We start from the raw sequence: 22,809 nt of genomic DNA on the forward strand, positions 1-22,809 counted from the left end.
GGTTTAATTTATGTGGGAAAAGAAAATGAATATATGTTATGTTTTTTTAATTATTTAACTAATATTAAATAAAAGAAGAATATATATACTCTCTTTCATGTTTTTCATGTATTAGATTCTGTTCATGTTTTAGTCATGCATAAGAATCAATTAAGTTACTTAAAAAAAAAACAAAAAACTCTTTCCATGTGATGTTCCCACAAAAATTTCATGCACACTGAAGAACTATCACACCTTTATTGTTTCAAACAATTTTTTACACGAGTCTTGTTTTAGGATTGGATAAGAAAGTCATGCATTCCTTGCATTCCTTGTGTAGGAAGTTTTTCTTTAGATAGAAAAATGATTTTTACTCAAGCATGCTTTTAGCGCTTTTAGATTTCAGGGTTGTTACACAATACACTGGCATTGTTGTTTTAATTTTCTGCATTGGGAAACATTCGCTTTCACATTGCCACGACCACATCCATCACGGGTATCTAGTTTTCTTATTTTCTTTTACATTGGGGAGTTTAGGAGTATTACCTATGCATTACAGATCCTTTGATTTGATAAAGATAGAAACTTGCATTCTGCTTAGTTCGAAAGAAGGTTTCAACAAAGAACATTACCTGGTCCCTCTACAACGCATATTCTAGGTTCTTTTGTGCTCTCTTTTTTCTTTTCCATAATGAATCTATACATTTACCTTGTCCGAAACAACTTTTGCTCTATTTTTGAGTTTACACCCTCAACCCAATGCTTATTCTTTTATATATATATATATATATGACAATTTCTGGAAGCACTTTGTTTGAAATAGAAAAATCAAATGTGAAGCAATGACTTACTACTTTCTTCCTTGTGCTTACCAAATCTTATATTTACAGTAACCCAACTGAGTTTTTCTTGCTAACGTGTGTTCAGTCATGATTATAACACATAATTCGCCGCTTTCTCCATCCCACTACTCTCTCCAATGGTGCAATCCAAAGAAAATCCCTTGTAAACAAAAGCTTATTTGGACAAGTTTCATAATCTCTGTTCTTGCCGATTCTGGTTTTGATGTCCACAAATCATCATATAAGCACTTTCATAACAAAAAAACACAGAGAGCAGAAAATATGTCGATCTTGTCAGGTATTTCAGCCATAAATAATTACTTGTTCTAGGAAAACGAAATGGTGATTTTAGTGAAATTGGAATAATGGAACTTAATATAATATCGCCTGCACTTGAAGAGTTTTACTGTGCCTATGATATGGTATAGTTGCCAACGCAATTCCTCCCTTGCACAGTTTTGACTAAGCTCTCTATTATAAGCTTTTTAATTTTTTTTCATTTTGTTCATATGCACAAATTGCAAGCATTGAAAATCATTGCCTGTCATCAATTTACAGTGCACCAGTAATATGAATTGCACTACACCAAATGGAAAGGCTTTTCTCTACGCTCTTCTTTTTGAACACTTTTTAAAATTGAGGAAAACAAAACAAATCATGTCACCAAAGAAAAATCAAAAGAAACTTTCTTCTTGCTGTTTCTACCCTTCTTTATGAAATTAAATCATTAGATCTATTTACTTTATCCCTTAAAATGTGGCGAGAGTTCATGCTTCTATAATAAGAAAAGGGGGGATGTGCCACGTATACATATCCTTGAAGGAAGGGATTTATTTTAAAATTTACATAGTATTTAGTTTAAAATCTATGGTTAGTGGAGGAGGAACCCATCCAAAATCCCCTTAGGAGAGGAATCTAATTTTTTTTTCTAAAACTTACCTTTTTCTTATAAATATTATTTCCCTCATTAAGTCTAGTAAAAATAAAGGATGATTATTTATATGTTAGGAATTTAGCATTTCTCTTATTATTTCCCACTTTTAATGGACTTATTATTAGTCAAGAAATTAATTTTAGATTTAGTTTCTTTAATATTATTTTATGGGAGTTAAAGTAGAATAATTTAAATAGAAGTATCATAAGTTTTTAATTAATTTATTTATATGAGTTATCGATCACTTATTGATTAATCATAGCAACATTATGTCGAGTTGAAAATAAAGAAAAACATAAATATATATATGAAGGATGTATTGGATTTATTTATTATTTATACAAGAGTTATATCGAGTAATTAATGAAATGATCTATTATGTTGCATTGAAATTAGAAGAATACAAAATAGAAGTTTTAAGAGTTTGCTTCTTGGAGTTTAGTGATTGCTTACAATTTTCTTATCGGAAGATAGTTGTCAAAATTCATCTATTATTAATGTTTTGGTTTAGTGGTAATTGACATTGTATGAGATGTGACTTAGAAATGAGCCTGCAACTTATGTAAACATACCAAGAGGGGTAGTTTACTTTTCTTCCCAAAGAACTGTTTCTACATGGAAAATGATTTAATTCGCATGTTCATGGACAGGTGCCGAATATGGGTAAATAGAAGGGTAGGTCTCTACTTTAGATCTACCTATCAATAGTTGGCTTAAAAGATGCTTTGGCCAAAGCTTATGAAATCATCTTGTGAATGATTGTGTTTCTTTTACTCTGTGCCATATCATGATGTTCGATGCATATTTTTTTCTCTCTGTGTGAATTAGTTTGTTAAATGCATCATGCTGCATCAGATTCCATATCACTTGCCGGTTCTAGATTGCTAGGTACTTCGTATAGGGTCGGGTATTCTTCTAGTTGAGAAGAATTCTGGGGAAAGTTATGCTTCGTGGTTGGACGGAAACAATGATTGAATCGTGTTCTCAGCTCACAGGTTGCAGGTGAAGGAGGGTTTGTGGCAGCTAGAGACCTTAGAACCATTTTGTAACAATTATATTTATTTGATGTGATAAGATGGGCTTGATGCCTAGGTCACATGTTAGATAGTGACAAGATGGGCATGATGCCTAGGTCATGATAAAATATTGAAGTGAGAACTTTGAAAACCCAATTATTGTAATATCCTTATGAAAAGATGAGCTATGCAAATATATGGAGATTTCCATCTTTTATGTTGTATTATTGACTCATTTGGAGCAAATTATGGGAATTGTGATTTGAAAAATTCCTATCTTTACAAATCCACTCTTCACTTGCTAAATTTAGAAACAAAACAGGGACTATAAGCCTCTAGTTGTACAAAATATTGCTTAGCACAACACATTAATATAAGTTCCTTTAATCTACATATAATACAATCAACAACTATATGCCAATCAGCCAAATGTTATAGCTGTTGACAAAGATGTAAAAGAACTTGATGTCTCAACAAAAACTTAAATCTAGTTTTGAAATAATTCTTTAAATGCTTCATCCTTATATGTGACTATTTGAACATTTCGGGTAACCATTTAACAAGAAAATAAGTAGAACATTTGGCAGTGCACGTGGAGCTGTGTTCAGTCATTGGTAAAAATGGCTAGTCAAGGTAGGTGGCCTACCTTGCAACTTGTGTGCAATGTTTGTCCTCTTCCACTTTCAGTGATATAATTAAACATTCATATATAACCAGGAGACACATCTCCACCACCCTGAGACACGTTTCAGATTCATTTTGTGCACCTTGAGACTTTGTTTTTGGCCGAAGACCTCACTTCCATGTTTCCTACTGTCTCCTACGCGTCTCCTCTAGGAAAATGCAAGTTAAAGGGCTAAAAACAAAACAAAAACATTGTATTCCATCATTTATCCACTGTTGAATGCATTGAAGCCACCCTAAAAGAGTGAAATGCTTCCACAAGACTACAAAAGTTGCCCAACATTAGGTTTGCAAATCATGGCAATCATTTGTTTACATTTGTTTTCAAAATTTCAAACCCTATAATCATGGCATTCAATGAGACCAAGTCACATGAATTGTTAATGCGTCCACATTTTTTGCATACATGCCATGTCAAAGTTCTATGCCATGATATTTTTTGGAAATTATTAAATTATTTTAAAAAAAATTGGCATCTCCAAATATCCCCATCTCCTATTTTTGAAAATTAGCCGTATTGGTAGCATTACCAGTCTCCAAAGTCTCCAAGTACCCCTGTCTCCTGGTGACCTCGTATAGCAACATATTTAATTTCTAATGTCATTTGTAATAAGAATAAACTCTATGGACAAGATGGTTCATGAAGTACTTCGTAGATTTGCTCATCTTGAATGGCTCTAGTTCGAAACAAGTTCTAACAACTCAATGCACACAAATTAGGAGAGTTTAAGATGGATCTGAACCTTCATCACAATTTAGTGATACCTCAATTGTTTAAAGAGTAACAATCATTTCATGAAGCAATAATTACAACCAAAAACATACAATAGAAATGACAGTTTTGAACATCACAAGTTGCTTTAATTTATACAGCTTATAAACTAAATAATTAGACATTGGATTACTAATAGTAGCCAGCTACTTATACGTGTATCCTTTTTAAAATCTTGCACCATGTTACTTCTCCAAACAAGCATGGATACTCAGACAATCTGCAAATTCTCGCCATTCACTATAGCTGAAAATGATTATATTAAAAAATGTCCCGGTAGCTTTAACTGAGATAATGTTCAAATGAAACAAGAAAACTAATGTAAGAATGCAACGTAACAAGTGTCATGCCTGAGTATACATTTTCTGAAAGCTGCCAGTGAAGAATTTGCATCTTTTGTTATTTAGCAAATATAGAAAAGGTTTCACATGGATTTGAAATATTGTACGCATGATTTTCAAATAGTTATCAATGGTATTATAGAAGAATGGCTCTTTTATTTCTAATATCTTGACCAACATAATGGTCTCTTGATGACCATTAAAGGTCAATCATTCACTGCCCCACTAGTTGATAATCATTAGGGAAGAGAAAATAAATATCTAATGATCTTATTCAACCTAGAAAAACAAATGTGTGCAAAATTTTACGTCATAATTCACATAGAAACAAAAAATATTCTGTACAGATCTGCTTTTCAGCAGCTACACATTGTCATCTGAGTTTTTCAAGAGGCTTAAAATAACTCCAGTACCAAGTATTGTTGCGACAAACCCCAGTGAGATCTCTGTAGGTGTATGATAGCCTAGAAAAAACCAGAGAAAAGCAAAAAATAACCAAAAAAGAAAAGCACAAATGAAATTTGAGAGGACGAAAATGACATACACCATTTTATTTTTAATATAAAGAATCTTCCACAATTTGCATAAATTGCTAAATGAAATATTTAGGAATACAAAAAACACTAGAAATCATTTATTCTAAAATTATGGTTACTCATGAAGCTCACCAAAGAATTCAGCTACCATCTTGCAGCCAATGAAGCCTAAAACCACTCCAACAGCAGGCTACACAGGGTTGGACAATAAGAGTTGTTTGGCCGATGAGAGTTAATATGAAACAAATATAAAACTGCAATTAAAAACCTATGCATGATTCTTATCTACAATCTTCAAGTAGGTGTGTAAACATAGTATATGGTACAACAAAAGAACCTACCGTGGTGACTTGCATCTTTTTTACCATTCTTTACATAATTGCTTAGATTATACAAAGAATTATCAAAATTCTTTATATAATTGCTAGATTATGTCTTTCACTGTTACCATACTACCAACTGTGACTTCAAAACTTGTATCTCATGTGTAACTTTGAGTTATCTTAAATGCAATACAAACTTCTATGTGCATGTTTGAATTGCTTCTCAAGACTTTGTAAGAAGCTTCCCGAACAGCATAACAGTTTATGTTTTAAGTAGAGAAAGCTGATTAATGTAACCGAATAATTTATACTCTAAATTTAAGAACTACATGAGAGATTCTTGCAGTTTACTAAATAGATATTAAAAAGGTGAAGGAAAAACATGAGTGTAATGTAAAATATATTCCTGGATCTCTGACATGCAAGGTCCTTTGGGGCATCTGAAATTTTAGGGAGTATCATTATATACAATCAACTTGAGATTACCTGAAGGTACTCCAATTCAGACATGCTTCCAGAAATCACAGTATAGAGTGATCGCAAGCCTGCAACAAAGAAAGGAAAGAAACAACAGTGACACTAAGTAAGAACAAAAAGTCCACAATGGTACACGCACAAATCAATCCTATATCCAAATATTTCTATATGGATGGCAGAAAAGATAAAAGACTAAGTGCAAAGAACGAATAATTTAAAAATAAAACCCAAACATAGACAAAGAGGACAAAAATGAGCATTACAAGCGATATACAGATTAGAATAGTTGTCTACTAGCAAGATGTTGAGACTACAAAATGGGCCCCAAATTCAAAAATCCATTGGGTAAAAGAGAAGTATCAAATATGATAACTATATGGAAGTGATCCAGCTCAAGTGCAGGCAGATTCTAATCTCTTGTTGCCTCCACTCCACTCACTTTTCAGAATTAGTATCGAACATTGTTATACTATTTGCATGTATAATTTTGGTATTTCAAAGTCTGTTGCAATTAGGGTTATAATTTTCTTGGTACTGTGTAGCTTCCCATAAAATTTGTAATTAGTTAAACTGTTAATGATATTAAGTTTCCACAATCCATAATGAATTAATACAAATGCTTCTGGATTAGATTGTGTACAGATTTTTTGCATCAACTGTTTCGAGCTTATTATTTTTTGGACGGTACAACAATTGTTTTAGTAGTGATTATTAACAAAACGTATGCTTGTGCCATGTTGCAGATACATAAACTTGACAGGAAATCATTATTGGTGATGAAAATCCATCATCAATACATGCCACAAGAAAGGAGCCTATAGAGAAAAGAGCACCAAAAGAGAGAAGGGTGACGTCAGTTATAGCCCAGAAAATATGCAAGGCAATAGTAATTAGAAATCCTTCAGTATTTTATGCTTCATTTTGAGATATGCAACATGACTATAGTTTATTTTATGGTACAAAGATTCAAATGAATAATGGCCTGCAATATTCATAAAATGACTGCCATTAGTAGTGAAACCTGTACAAGAATATAAGGATCAATAGAAAAATTTGTTGTAGAGACACGAGTAACATTGATCACCCAAGTCTGGGTAGCAAGTGGCATGGCCATATTTGTAGTATTCCTAAAGTGGGTTAGTGTTTTAATTTGTAGGTTTTAGTGCAACAAAAATCAAAACAGTATGTAAAACCAAGCCTTGCTTCAAATTAGAATGCGAAGCTCCTACAACAAAAATAAAATTAAAAACTTTAGAACCTAAGGACACGATCTCTATCTTTTTGCAATTTAAAAAATTTACCTCTTAGGGTTGAGTATACATCGTAAACAAATTAAAGAAAATAGTCTTTTTTTCATAGGAAAGAGCACAAAATGATTCAAAGCTTCAATTCAAAACGAGAGATTTTTAGGCCTTTTAACTTAAAGCAAACAACCTACAGCAGCTAATGAACACTCACTCTTTTCAGCTAAAAGCAGAGGTCAAAAAGGTGAGTAAAACATGAGGATTGAGTTATTTAAATTTTAAACAAAGGAAGCACAATTTCGTAAAAGAAATTAAGGAATTGTGTACAAAGCCACAATCACCAACTTTAGAGAAACATGCAATACAAGGCCTACAAATTCAACAAGGTAATTCTATCTACCTGAGCATACATATACAAGATCTCTCGTTAGACATTTGAAAAACAATTTTAGGAGCAAGTAGGCATAAAATCCGTATTGAAAATTTAAGTGCAAGTGGCATTCCTTTATAAGGTTTACAAAACTCTGAATGAGAAATAAATAAATAACACTTCTAAACCAAGAATTGTTTGCTTGCACAGGAAGCAAGCTTTTATATGATTTTGTCCACAAATTCTAAACCCTAAATCAAGAAATCTTCAAATAGATTTCTAATACGGATAACTATGAACTAAAAATAGACCTTTTAGAATACCATCTCAAAATAGTTGATCTATAAATAGATTTCTATCATGTCCCCTTCATGAGCTTGCAAACTTTAACTTTTTTTCTCTGTTGCCCAATTACTGCTCTATTTGGGCGAACTGGTATCTCATCCTAAGGCCATCCAAATGGGACTTTTTGGTCAATGTATTTAGTTATAAAATAAAGTTATTTATTTAATTTTTAATTTTGGAGGGAAAAACTTTATTTGGGGGCCCAAAATTGTAATTGCCTATGAAGGCAAAGCTAGGACCCCTTTTTGCATTACCCCTTGTCATTTGCAAAATACAATTTTTCAAATTAAGTGCAAACAAGTATGATATCCCTTTGCTGCAATTTCCTGAGGATGAAAACACTGATATCCAATCGGATTGATTCCACTTCAAGAATCCCATTTGTATTCAACGATTCAGCTGAAGACATTAATTATTTGTAAGTGAATCTGAGTTTAATCCAAAATTTGCAATTTTTGTTTGGTTTTCCCCCTAGCGCCACATTGGAGGGTTTGAATATTTTATTGGTTATGGTTTTATGAATTATTACATGGCTGTTGTAACTCTGCAGGATCTGATCTGAGTATTAAGGCACCACCATAAACATAATTCTATCAATGGCCGTTGGAAGGGCTGGCCCCTGATCTGCTTACTGGTTAGATTGATGAATTGGAGTTCAACATATTTTAGTGTGAATCCATTAGCCCTTGGCAAGTCTGCTCACTAATCAGTCACCGCTCATCCATGAAAGTTAATCGCACTTTGTGGCAGGAGTAGTGACTGCTGAAACCCCAGTTACAGTAGCTATCTATAATTGTAATGCCCTTTTTGATGTACCAGTTATACCCTGTTTTGCATTCTAATAACCAGTCTTTGGAGAGCAATCTAAGCTAAGTTGCTATTTACTGCTGTTACCTCAGTCTGTTCACCATTATTATGGTAAAATTGGTACCTATCTGCTGTTACGATTTCTGATTCAACTCATTGCTGATCTTCCATTTCACATTAAGGGCTTTATGTGATGCATCCTGACATTAAATATGTAATATTTTTCAATATAAGGCGTTGCATTGGCCTTCACTATATCTGGTTATCATAGTAGATTACATTCCATTTCAGTTCAGTGTTTATCAAATAAATTGTAATTTGTTAATTCTCTTTCCAGCATAGAGTTTGATTACTTTATTTTGCATTTCTTTTTAGTATTTAATTCCATTTTCCTTAATTAAAAACTACATATAATAAAAAACACACAAAAAAGGGTTATTAGCTAGTTTACTTAGTATCCCTGCATGGGAACATTACATTCTCATAATATGAGACTCTCTTCAAAATGAATGATAGTTAGAGACTAAAAATAGCCAATCCTAACAGCTGGCTCTCAGTGATTATTTGTGATGAAGCACTTCTATTTTGACCATGCAAATCTTCTAAGGAATCCCTGAAACTCTAACAGTTCACCAAACAATCCTGGTGACTTGAATATAAAAACCCCTTCATCAGATGTATGTTGTAACCCTAAGTCTTGTCAGAATTGTCCACCAATATATCCTTCGTCAACCTGCAAAATTTGTAACACCAAACATCCATGGATATAACTTTTGACAAAATCAAGCTATATTGATCTAGAAACACTTTGAACGAGGAGTGGATTAAATGATATCTTACCATATTTTATTCTTATGATGACTGAAATATGATGAAAAATCTTGAAAATCCACCATGGTATGCTGGTATCTAGTTGTAAGCTCACTGAAGTGATAATTGAAAACACACTAAAGAAATAACCAAAACCCTAGCCTTCAACTTTTATGTAAATCTGAGTTTCGAGAATGAGAGACCTTACTGAAAGTAGAAATTCTGCTTGAAGAAAAATTAATGAAATCAGACACCCAACTGGAAAATATTTTATGAAGGTTGCTGATTATATGGGGTCCTCCTACAGTAAGCCACTGAAACCCTCTTCAAAATACAAAGTTCACTGCTGAAATTTCGATGAAAAACATTGCTATATACCAAATGAAACTGCTGGAAAATGCCATTATAACTCTGCAATAATGGAGATTGATGTCTAAACCCTCACAAACTAATCCAACCCTGTTAATGCATGGTAGCTTATGCAAGATAAGATCTTCCTAACCTTCCTGTTCTGTTATTCATCTGCATGCTTCATGTCTGATTTATATTACATATGATTATCGGATTGTACAAACATTGCTTATCATTAAGTTATCGGGTTAAATTAGCCGATACATACTTGCTATCGGATGCATAAACATTGGCACCGATTCACATCTGTTATCGGGCTTAATTATATCGAGCATATTTGTTATCGGGTTTAATGAATACACCGCTTCATTTGGCATTAAACATTGGTTAACAAATGCACCGGTTGGATTATATTCATCGTGCACTTTGAATCATCGATGTTTATCTGAAACGATTCATTAAATAGATCAGTCATTATATTGTGATATTACAATGTGCTATCGGGGGTTTTTGAACCGATAATCAGCATTGTGTTAATGGTATAAATGTAAAGGCACCGATCAATGGGTGCATTGATCGGTCATGCCTAAAAGGCATGACCGGTCAATACACCAATTGACCGGTTGCCTAAATGATATATATGCCAATTGAACTCATTTGGAGAAGACAGAGAAAATATTAAATGATCTCTCTCCTTCAGACCTGCAGATAAAAATCAGAATTATTAGACATTGACATAATTCCTCATATCCATATATAGCATACATAGTTCATAACTTGTTCTTTAATTGAAATTGAAATAACTTTACATGGTATCAGAGCCAAGGTAATCGAACCTTAGGCTATTCAATTTTGATAAAATTCAAGGACTAAGTTACAAACTACATCACATTTCCATAATGGCCAACGCTATCAGATTCGAAGACAGACTCGGAGGTAGCGAAGATTTTTTAGCTTGGAAGTTTAGAATCAAAATGATTTTAAGAGAAAACAAAGTTGATTCATATGTCCAAACTGAAAGTGCACAACCAGAAGATGACAACGAGAAATCCACATGGATTGAGGGAAATGATAAGGCTATTAAAATAATAGTGGATGGGGTAAGAAATAATATAATGCCCATCATTAGAAAGCAGGAGACGGCTTATAAAATGTTCAAGGCACTTGAAAAGACATTTGAGATATCAAATGCAAGTCGTACTTTAGCACTAAAACGAGAAATAAATCATATCACCATGAACAAAGGGGAGACAATCAACGCCTACTTCATGCGGATATCAGTTCTAAAAGATGAACTTGCAACTCTGGACTACGAGATCCGAGACAAAGAACTAACACTCATTGCTTTAGATGGGTTGCCTAGTGGATGGAGCACATTCGTCCAAGGCATCAGTGCAAGGTCCAAATATCCTAAGTTTGAAAGACTAAGAGATGACTGTCTACAAGAAGAATCCCGATTGAACAAGGTAGGAATAAAACAGAAGAATATAGATGAAGACTTGCAAGTCCTAAATACAAACATCAATAAAAAGTACAAAAAAAAGCAATTTAGGAAAAGAAAAGCTAAACAAGGCAAGAACACTTCTAAGAAAGACCTATCACATGTTCAATGTTATAGGTGTGACAAATTCGGACACTATGTTGCAAACTGTCCGGAGAAAGGGAAGCAAGCCACATTTGCAAAAGTGAAGAAATCTAGAAAAGAAAATGACTCCGAGAACTATGTCCTCTACTCAGCACTTACAAGCCATACTTCAAACAAATCTAACTCATGGGTGATCGACAGTCGTTCATCCAGACACATCACCGGCTTTAGAGAAATACTAGACTCCATGATAGAGAAAGATGATGAGGAAGTAACCATCGGAGACGATTCTTCACATCTAGTCAGAGGAATTGGAACCTGCACCATCAAACTGAAGTCAGGCATGTCACTACGACTTGAAGAAGTACTATATGTTCCAGGCATCAAAAGAAATCTAATCTCCATATCAGCACTAGAAGATCAAGGATACAGAGTGACCTTCATGGAAAACAAGGTGTTGGCTTGGCCAAAGAGATCCTCCATCAAAGACGCTAAGGTCATTGGTCGAAGACAAGGCTATTTGTATGAGCTATGTACAGAGCCCAATCTAGCATTGATCCATGAAGCAACTAATGCAAATGAAGTATGGCACAGGAGATTAGGCCATCTGAATTATAGAGCTTTGTCAACCATGGGAAACCTTGTCACAGGTCTACCTAAGTTGAAGCAATATCATTCAGAGGCATGCAAAGGGTGTGCCTTAGGTAAAAATACCAAAAATGCATTTCAGAATAGTACTAGGAAAACTAGCAAAGTTTTGGAGTTAATTCATTCTGATGTATGTGGACCTATGTCCGTACCCTCGCTAGGGGGATTTTTGTACTATATAATTTTTGTTGATGACTACTCTAGGAAGACGTGGATCTACTTTCTGAAATGTAAAGAATCAGAAGAGATCCTAAGTAGGTTCAAAGAGTTTAAAACATTAACAGAAAATCTCTCTGAAAACAAAATTAAAACCTTAAGAACTGACAATGGGGGGGAATACATATCAGAACTATTTAAAGACTTTTGTAGAAATTCTGGGATTAAGAGGGAGTTGACAATACCTTATAATCCACAACAAAATGGAGTAGCTGAAAGGAAAAATAGGACCATAGTAGAAGCTGCCAAAGCCATGATACTAGATCAAAATCTAAACTTGAACCTTTGGGCAGAAGCAACTAACACTGCTGTGTACATACAAAATAGATGTCCTCATTCACACCTTGAAGATAAAACTCCTGAGGAAGTCTTTACCAAGACAAAACCAGATATCAGCCATCTTAGGATATTTGGGTGTCCGGTCTATAATCATGTACCTAAAGAGAAAAGACTAAAACTAGAACCCTCTGGAAAAAGGGGAATACTTGTAGGATACAGTGAAACTTCTAAAGCCTACAGAATCTATGTACAAGGGCAGAGAAATATTGAACTCAGTAGGGATGTAATCTTCGAAGAAGACTTAGCCTTCAAAAGGGCCCAAAATACAATAGAACCTGAAATTCATAATCCTACTCCTAACCTAGAAAAAGAACCTACTCCTGAGCTTCAGAGGGAGTATCTTGAGGAAACTATAAGTGAAACACAAGACCCACCTATAGATAATCGCAAGAAAAGACCACTATGGGCCACCAAAACTATAGCAGAAGCTCAGAAGTTCGCTGCTCCTTCAGGAACCTTCAGGGAAAGCAAGAGGCCTAATAAATTCATCAACTATGTTGCACTTATAAATGATCTCTCTAAAGCTGAACCTAACAATGTTTCAGATGCACTCAAACATCAATTATGGATAGATGCCATGACTAAAGAATATCAGTCCATTATGAAGAATGATGTTTGGGAGATTGTTCCTAGGCCAACCAAGAAGTCTGTCGTGTCTTCTAAATGGTTGTTTAAAATCAAGCATGCTGCAGATGGCAGTATTGAAAAACACAAGGCCAGATTTGTAGCTAGAGGGTTCTCACAGGAAGGAAGGAATAGATTACGAAGAAACATTTGCACCTGTTGCCAGGTACACATCAGTAAGAGCTGTCCTAGCCATTGCAGCAGCAAAGGGGTGGAAGGTACATCAGATGGATGTTAAGACAGCATTCCTAAATGGCGAGATTGTGGAAGAAGTCTACTTAGAGCAACCTGAAGGGTTTGAAATTCATGATGCAAAGTCTCATGTGTGTAGACTCAAGAAAGCTCTTTATGGGCTCAAACAGGCTCCCAGAGTTTGGTATGAAAGAATTGACACCTATCTCTCAAAGCTGGGTTTCTCTAAGAATGATGCAGATCCTAATCTCTACCTCAAAAGAAATAAAGGTGATATGTTAATATTAATTTTATATGTTGATGACTTATTAATTACAGGAGATGATCACCTAATAGATCAATGCAAGAAAGATCTATCCACAGAATTTGATATGAAAGACTTGGGGCTTCTTCATTACTTCCTAGGATTGGAAGTATGGCAGAATTCTGATAATATTGTACTAAACCAAGGGAAGTACACCTTGGACATATTGACAAGATTTGGAATGCTAAATTGCAGACCCATGACCTCTCCTATGGAAACCAACTTCCATCAACTTAAAGAAGCAGCAGCAGAATCAAGACCTACTGACCCCACTCAATACAGGCAGATGATTGGGTCCCTGATGTATCTGGTAAATACAAGGCCAGATATCTGCTATGCTATTAATGCCTTAAGTCAGTTCATGTGTGAACCTAAGGAGATACACCTGGTTGCAGTAAAGCATATAATGAGATATCTACAAGGTACCCTAAAGCTTGGTCTCAAATATGAAAAGGTTGACATAGATCTACATGGATTTACAGATTCAGATTGGGTTGGTAGTGTGACTGACAGAAAGAGCACTTCAGGGTGCTGCTTCAGTTTAGGGTCAGCCATGATATCCTGGATCAGCAGAAAACAATCTTCAGTAGATCAGAGTTCCACAGAGGCTGAATATATTGCAGCTTCAATGGCTGCTCGAGAAGCAGTATGGCTAAGGAAATTGCTCGTGGGATTATTTGGAGAACCTATGAAACCTACAGTCATTCAGTGTGATAATCAAAGCTGTATAAAACTTTCTGTAAATCCAGTATTTCATGACAGGTCCAAACATATTGAGATTCCATATCACTATGTACGAGATATGGTTGACAGGAATTTGATAAAGTTAGAATATGTGTGTACAGGAGATCAGACTGCAGATATTCTGACCAAACCACTTTCTAGAGTGAAGGTTGATCACTTCAGAAAGGGTTTAGGTATGATAGAAAGATAATCTGCTTTGTAATCTATACTTACATATATTTAAGATGTTTAAGGTGTAAACTTCTTTGTCATGTTTGGACTATCTCTTGGCTTCTTGCTACCTGTGTTTATATCTAAGAGGTGATGATCTCTCAGATACTGAACACTTGTATGTAGACATCATAAGGTGACGATCTTATGATAGTCAAACTAGTAATCATGTTGGATCACTGGTAAGTCATGGATGTGCCATGACTATGTTGTGATACAACATTTGTACAAATGTTATTGCATTATCACAACTTGGATATGATGAGAACTTAGCACTTCTCATATGGTTATCCTTGTGTTGCATGTTAGGCAATACTGATATCACGTGTAGGTGATATCTCAACCATTGATCATGTTGGATCTCTGGTAAGTCATGGATGTGCCATGACTATGTTGTGATAAACATTTATAAATGTTATTGCACTTATCACAACTTGGATATGATGAGAAACTAACCTTTCTCATAGACTTATCCTTAAGTATTGCGTGTTAGGCAATACTGATATCATGTGTTAGGTGATATCTTGATGAATCTTACAGATCACATGTTTTGGTGATTTCTCACATGATCAGGTGATGATTCTCTTACTTTTATCACATGTTAAAATAATACTTTGTCACATGCTCAAGTGATGTTCTTCTATTTTGTATCATATGTCTTGATAGTACTTCTCATGTATAAATGATTTTTGCTGACTGACATTATCTTAGTTATGAAAAGGAAATGTGATGCAGGTTGCCTTATCTATCTTCCAAAGCTAAGAGGGAGTGTTAATGCATGGTAGCTTATGCAAGATAAGATCTTCCTAACCTTCCTGTTCTGTTATTCATCTACATGCTTCATGTCTGATTTATATTACATATGATTATCGGATTGTACAAACATTGCTTATCATTAAGTTATCGGGTTAAATTAGCCGATACATACTTGCTATCAGATGCATAAACATTGGCACCGATTCACATCTGTTATCGGGCTTAATTATATCGAGCATATTTGTTATCGGGTTTAATGAATACACCGCTTCATTTGGCATTAAACATTGGTTAACAAATGCACCGGTTGGATTATATTCATCGTGCACTTTGAATCATCGATGTTTATCTGAAACGATTCATTAAATAGATCAGTCATTATATTGTGATATTACAATATGCTATCGGGGGTTTTTGAACCGATAATCAGCATTGTGTTAATGGTATAAATGTAAAGGCACCGATCAATGGGTGCATTGATCGGTCATGCCTAAAAGGCATGACCGGTCAATACACCAATTGACCGGTTGCCTAAATGATATATATGCCAATTGAACTCATTTGGAGAAGACATAGAAAATATTAAATGATCTCTCTCCTTCAGAACTGCAGATAAAAATCAGAATTATTAGACATTGACATAATTCCTCATATCCATATATAGTATACATAGTTCATAACTTGTTCTTTAATTGAAATTGAAATAACTTTACAAACCCAGCCAAGGTTTGGAAGCATGAAATAATGAACAGGAAGAATAGAATGATGAACAATTTTGAAATAAATCTCAAGTTGTACATCTTCTGCTTTTAACTTTCTATGTTAAGAGTCAGATAGACTAATTATCTGAGTATCCTTTTTATGGAACACACTTCAGTATAGAAGATGTGCTTTTTTTGTTTTTTCAGAATATGCCTCTTCAAAGAGGGGCACAGTTATTTACATGTGCATAAGTACAAAGCAAAACTCAGTCAACCTCTTCATAGGCATGTGAACTGGTCTAATGGACACATTCTTCTACTTGGCAAAAATTGTATCTCTATTCTAGAGTGCATGGCAGTTGATAGGACTGCAAGTTTTGTTTGCAAAACTGAATTTTCCTTCCATGTGGTGCACACCTGTTAACACACATGCATCCTTTTTTGTTTTAAACTTCAAAATTTGTTCCTCTTCAACAGTCCGTGCCTCTACATGTCATTGCAGATTTCAAATTTGAAAAACATGCTTGTTGATGTTTTTTTTAGGCACAATCAAACACATAATAAGATACCAAGGTATCTAATCCTCTCTTGAATAAAGTCTCTCAAATGCTACGCTTCGCGATCAAATGAGACAACTCCAAGGTTCCTATTGTCAGGTCTCAACTTGTGGATAAGCTCAATGGTTGATGTGATTGTTGGTAATCCAAGGGGACTTACATTGAATAATTGAATGCTGAACGTTTAGATGTTGCTGGAACTTAGATTCTAACTACTTGTTTGGAAAATAAAAAAAGCAAAAGAGATGGGTTTAGGAAGACTATGCTACTCCTAAGAATGCAAGAGACAATGAATGATCTTTGGTGAAACCCCACTAAGCCTTGCTTTGACATGCAAAGCAACAACTCCGCAAAGCTTAGTGCGATCTTCTAAGGAAATTAGATGATTTTCAAATCATTATCAAGCATAGACACCTAAGTTGTAGGGTTCGCCCCCCTAGACCCTTGGTACTGGTCCAGTCCACCTGTGGTCTAGACAAGGTCCGTGATTCATAGGCCTGGTTCGGACCAGGTCGAACCCAAGAGGACCCAGGGGTTTGACAGCCCAAAAATGGTTATTTTTTTGCAAATTTTTATTTTTTTTGAATTCCACCACATAAAAAATTAAAATATAACCCTAAAAGTGAGTTTTAAAACATTAACTTGGCTCATTTCACACAAGCAACATGACTACAAGCAAGGCGAAATGAAGATGTGGGATATAGAGCTAGAGATTACTGATTTGGATGCTTTCACTTCTCAGCTTGTTGCATTTGATGACTCAGATAGCGAGCAAACTTAAAGTGCAAGTGCAAGTGCAAGTGGCATTGGCATTGATTCATCTAATGTCAATGTCAATGATGAGGAGGAGGAGAATGAGGATGATGAATTAGAGAATCCATTTGATGATCAAACTTTAAATTGTTGAAAGTTGAAACAATGATACTTGAATATTTTATCATTTTGATATTAAACTTGATGTATATGATGGTGTTATGGTATGATCATGATGCTATGATTACATGTTTATGTTGGTTTTGTTGTTTATATGATGCTATGTGACATGCTAATATATATATATATAAGATTTACATGTTTTTGTACTAACGAACCCAAACCCCTTTTCAAAATTTTGCCGTACAGGCGCACCAGTTCTTCGAACCCAAACCGGTGCCCGAACCCGAACCAACAATTTAGATAGACACCATTAATTGAATGCATATCAATGATTGAATAACAATTGAACTTAAGCTCATTCAAGTATTCCAGTTGACCACACAAGGAGAATTTGCAATCAACAAACTGCTAGTGGTATGGATTAGGAGTTTCACCATGAATCATGCACAACGCTCTATCATTCAACTAATCAACATGAAAGCAAATGAATTGAGAAGTAGAGACCACGCGACTTGTTGAATAACACATTAATTCACCATAGCTTCAATGGAATCATATGCTCTTTACAACAAGATTTTGGCAACAATCTTTGCCTTCTCCTAATCTAACTTCTATTCTAATTGCTAACTTTTAATCTATCTATTCTTCTTACTCTTCTAACATTAACTTGCTAATACTCCTATTCGCTATCAGCTATTAACCTTTACAAATGAGAAGTTTGAGCCTTATATAGAGAGTTCATTACAATTCAAAGGCTTAGATTGATTTGAGATCAATGGCCGAGATTACAAGATGAAACCCTAATTAGGGTTTGTTGGAACAAACTCTTCTTAGCCAATGAAATAATTACAATATTTGGACACATGTCTTCTCTAGAATATTTGACCAATAGATAGTGGAGGTAGGTACATTGGAGTTTGTGTCCCCATGGGTGAGTCAAGTGCATCGCATCTAGACATGCTGATGTAGAACCCTCTAGTTGGTGGAATGTTGACTAGGATGACACCTCAGTTTGCTTGTAGACTTGATTCATCATCATGAGTGAGTGTTGGGTACTCAACATTATTCAAGCTTGCTCAATGTGGTGATGATGATGGGAAGCATTGTTATGGTCGAATCAATCCTCCATCTTTGCTTGCTTATCTTGCCTTGAGATAGTTGTATGATCTCTCCTTTACGCTTCAAGGTTTTGACCTCTTCATGTCATCATGATGTAGTGAGAGTTCTTGAATACCTCAAAATCCTTCTTGTGAAGTCACCTTCCTTGATACCCTTGTGCTTGCTGATGAAATCTTTCCTCTTGAAGACATCTATTTTCTTGTTCCACTTTAAAGTTGTGAGGATTGTTGATACACTTTATAGCATAGACTTTCGTGTGGTAGAATTGTAATCTTCCTTGTATCTTAGACATTGACCTTGATGTAGAAATTTCTTCCTTGGAATACTGTTCTGATCTTCCTACAATCTGGCCCCCTTTGATTTCCTCCTTTGCTACCTGCAAAACAAACAAGTAGGTATCAAACACACATAACATATACTTAATTCCATCCATCTTTTATTCCTTATAGCTATGATTTTGTCTGATTTGTGTTTGCTACAGCTTTGATAACATATGTAAAGTTCACCTAGCTCTGCCAAGGCTGCTTTGCTGAAGACGAAATCGTTGCCATTATGATTAAATTCACTGCTATTCTGCTCTTCAAATTCGCTGCTTTTCTCTTTAGAAGAAGAATTCTCTTTTGTATTTGTGATTAAACGACTGATTTGACTTAGCATTTATATGCGCCCTTGAAGGGAAAGATGTGTCTTTTGGGTTATTGGCCGACTTCTAAAGGCTTAAATAGAATTAATATCATCCCTAAAGAGGCCGACTTGATTGGCAATTAAACATTTTCCTTTTAAATTTAAACTTTGGTGCCAAAGTTGTTATTTATTAGCTGCTTAGCGTGGTCATTTGGGCATTGATAGGGAGTTCGCTCCAATTGTGAAGCAAAGGAAATGACATCGCTCCTCTCAAGGAGCAAAGGAAGTGAGTTCGCTCCAATTGAGGAGCAAAGGAAATGACATAAAATTCAAGCTTTCAGCATCATTCCATCACTTCTTCACCAATTTGTCCCCTTTTCATCAATTCATGTCTTGAGGTTTTATGTTCTCCATGTATCTAGGTCGGTTAATTTGTCCTCAAAGAACGCCTTGCATCTCTTAGAAGGCGAAGGAAAAGATGCCGCTCTCATGAGGGAGCAATGGAAGTGACTTCGGTCCTATGAAGGAGCAAGGGAAATTCGCTCCTATGAGGGAGAAAAGGAAGTTCGCTCCTATGAGGGAGCAAAGGAATTATTTGAAATCGCCATCTCCAACAGTTTTTTATCAAGTTCTCCATCAATTTAATCCCTTCATGCCATATCAATTAGCTCAAATTCACCAACTCACCTTCAAGCATGAAATGGAAGGGAAGTCGCTCCTTCAAGGGAGCAAAGGAAATTTGCACATACTTAGCCAAATTGTCTATTAGGCCAGGTTGCTGGTTGAAAATAAAATTCATTGCTTGACCAAGGCTCCATATTGCAATTCATGATGATCAAAGGTATCTTGGACCTCCTAGATGGAAAGGGAAGGAAGTTCAATCCTTTGAAGGAGCAAAGGAAATCATATCGCTCCTATGAGGGAGCAATGGAAGTGCAGCCGCTCCTACCAAGGGGCAATGGAAGCAATTTTGCTCCAATGAAGGAGCAAAGGAAATTTTCATACACTTAACCAAATTTTGCCCTATGCGACCTGCCTTTCAACAAAGTGCAATCAGACCTCTGGGATGACAAGGAAATCTTGTATAATTGGTGAAATTTCATTCAAGGGATTTTTCTATCAAACCTCCTCGCTAGTCTTGTCCAAATTGATACCTCATCTCACATCACCTCATTTCACATCTCACAGGAAGGGCAAAGGAAGGCAGTCAATGCCAAGGAAGGGCAAAGGAAGTGACTGTCAGTGCCTTAGCCAGGCATTTCATTCCTAGCTTTGCAAGCAAAAGATGAGTCATCCATTCCAAAAGTCTTGATAACTGATTGACTTCACTCCATCCTAAAGAGACAATCCTGACTTGATTAACTTTTTACTCACTGGCTTCTTCAACACAAAGGCTAATAGCAAAAGACTCTACAACTACCAGCAGCTAAGCTAAGACAACTAACCTAGAAGGGGAAAAAGTGAGGGTCCCCATTTGCAATGGGGCGATGTGTGAAAACCTCACAACAATGCCACCTTGACCAATGGTATGCCATCACAAACCGTTGCAGATGACATGACAATTTTGTTTACTCTTAATAGTGGCATGTGTCGGTAGTAAGCACTTGTGAATTCCAATTTTAGTAAAACTTGTCCCCCTTTGCTAAGTGGTGCATGCCCTATCAATAAGACTGCATATTTTCATTTTTTGCAGATGTTGTCCCTTCACAATGGTGTTTGCCCATAGATGGACCTGCAAAGATAATTGAACTTAATTTTGTTTTTCTTTACTCCAGCATGTACACTTCAATTGGAGACTAATTTTTGTCCCTGATGATGATTTTCCATTGCTTTCATCAATTAAAACTCCATTCTTCACCTTGGTGAATGCGACCTTTGAAACATGACTCTTAACTTGAAGAAAAAACAAGGATATAGCTTGAAATGTGGCATGATACAAAAATTTGTAGGGGTGCACCAAACTGTAGCAAAGAAAATTACACAGAAAATTGCATGAAGCCAACTATAGCGATTGTCATATATTCTTATAAGATCTAATTTTCTATAGAAAAACAAGACAATCTTTACATAATATTGTTCATTCAAGCCAGCTATCAATGGTACTACATGCTATAAAAGCCACAATTATCAGAAAAAAAGGAATATAAGTATCAATCATAGCATTTGCATTTGGTCAAGGGCAAGAAACCAAACATTAAATGTACACTACTAAATGAGAAAAGTGCTAAGCACACAAACTCACTACATAGACAATCAACATGTTTGTATAATCCAACTATAGTTGAAGTTATAGGTTGCACAAAATCAAACAGAATCCAGATATTGGGTTTGGTAAATGGACATTCAGAAAAAAATTTAGTTATTATATGAAAGAACTACGATGAAAAATTGTATGATTACCACCAACAACAAGAAAACATAAGTAGAAAATTCAGAACAAGAATGTTCACTAAAAGTTAAAATAGACAAGAAAAAACTGAAAATCTGTCAAGGATGTTCTTCAAGAGCTTCTCTTTGGAAAAAAAGTATAAACCTCAATCAAGTTCAATTAGAAGTTCGCTAACTTAAATTTGCAAGCTCAAAAAACAATTGTTGTTTGTAATATTGCTGCATAGGTTCAAATTAATTCCTATTGGACCTACTGGGTCTGAGCATTTTAAAAGTCCTGGAGATATTAGAGCATATAGACGTATCACCAAGATGAACTCAACAGAACAAGGGAATACTTACTTGTCCAAGTTTTACAACCACTCCACTATAGAGAATGCTTAATGGCAAAAGTACAAATGAAGAAATATAGGAAAAGGTTTTTGGTAACTCTTGATTAACTTATCTCACCAACTTTGGTGCCACAATCACCCTTTCCAGCAACTGTGTGCAAGAATAAAATATTAACAGAATCACAAATGATCTGTAAACTGTTGAGGATATTCCTCTAACAGTTTCTCACATACAAACATATCACACAATCATAGAACTCAAAAGTCGAGCAATTAAAAATCTACTTAGTTCATGGAACAATAAAGCAACATTCAATTGCAAAGGAGAAGCAAGGAACAGTAAGGAAAACAAACCCACAAGACTAAAACAAGATTTTACCCTAGAAAAACCCACAGGGTGAAAACCTTAGAAGGAGTGAGCTACCTGTTCTGACGTTTTCACACATCTCCCCATTGCAAATGGGGATGCCCCCTTTTTTTATGCTTTTTAGGGTAGTGTTTTGAGTTGCCAATCTTTGCAAGTCTAGAATTAGGGGTTTTCAAGAGTTTTTTCTAAAGTCCTCAGGTCAATTGGACCAATCAGGATCAAATGGACATTTTGATATCACAAAAGTGCTAAGGCAAGCCAAAGGACAAAAAACGCAATTGCTTAAGGTCAATTCTGACAACTTCCTATTTATGTGGAATTCTGCTTTTTTGCTTTTTCATTTTTGGTACTTTGGGAACAATTGGGGAAGCAGCATTTTTCACTTGCTTTTTTGCT

General features: G+C 35.3%; 1 protein-coding gene and 2 long non-coding RNA genes across 7 annotated transcripts in view; 2 read left to right on the forward strand and 1 right to left on the reverse strand.

Annotated features, from left to right (window-relative positions):
• The first annotated feature begins 331 nt into the window (after window positions 1-331).
• On the forward strand, window positions 332-2,993 carry LOC131055419 (uncharacterized). Its single transcript, XR_009108345.1, has 2 exons — window positions 332-475; window positions 2,406-2,993. It is a non-coding gene; the product is annotated as an uncharacterized LOC131055419 (long non-coding RNA).
• Window positions 2,994-4,606: 1,613 nt separating this feature from the next.
• The window catches only part of LOC131055417 (thylakoid membrane protein TERC, chloroplastic), a 316,462-nt gene continuing 298,259 nt past the window's right edge, over window positions 4,607-22,809 (reverse strand). For all 5 annotated transcript variants that reach the window (XM_057989901.2, XM_057989900.2, XM_057989899.2 and 2 more), the window contains 3 exons: window positions 5,914-5,972; window positions 5,237-5,294; window positions 4,607-5,032 (listed from right to left, as the gene is read on the reverse strand). In XM_057989901.2, coding sequence (XP_057845884.1) covers window positions 4,932-5,032; window positions 5,237-5,294; window positions 5,914-5,972 — 218 coding nt within the window. In that variant the 3' untranslated portion in view covers window positions 4,607-4,931. The remainder of the gene's footprint in view (window positions 5,033-5,236; window positions 5,295-5,913; window positions 5,973-22,809) is intronic.
• On the forward strand, window positions 7,203-8,747 carry LOC131055420 (uncharacterized). Its single transcript, XR_009108346.1, has 2 exons — window positions 7,203-8,281; window positions 8,414-8,747. It is a non-coding gene; the product is annotated as an uncharacterized LOC131055420 (long non-coding RNA).

This window comes from Cryptomeria japonica, chromosome 8, assembly GCF_030272615.1.
Source record: "Cryptomeria japonica chromosome 8, Sugi_1.0, whole genome shotgun sequence".
Lineage (NCBI taxonomy): Eukaryota > Viridiplantae > Streptophyta > Pinopsida > Cupressales > Cupressaceae > Cryptomeria > Cryptomeria japonica.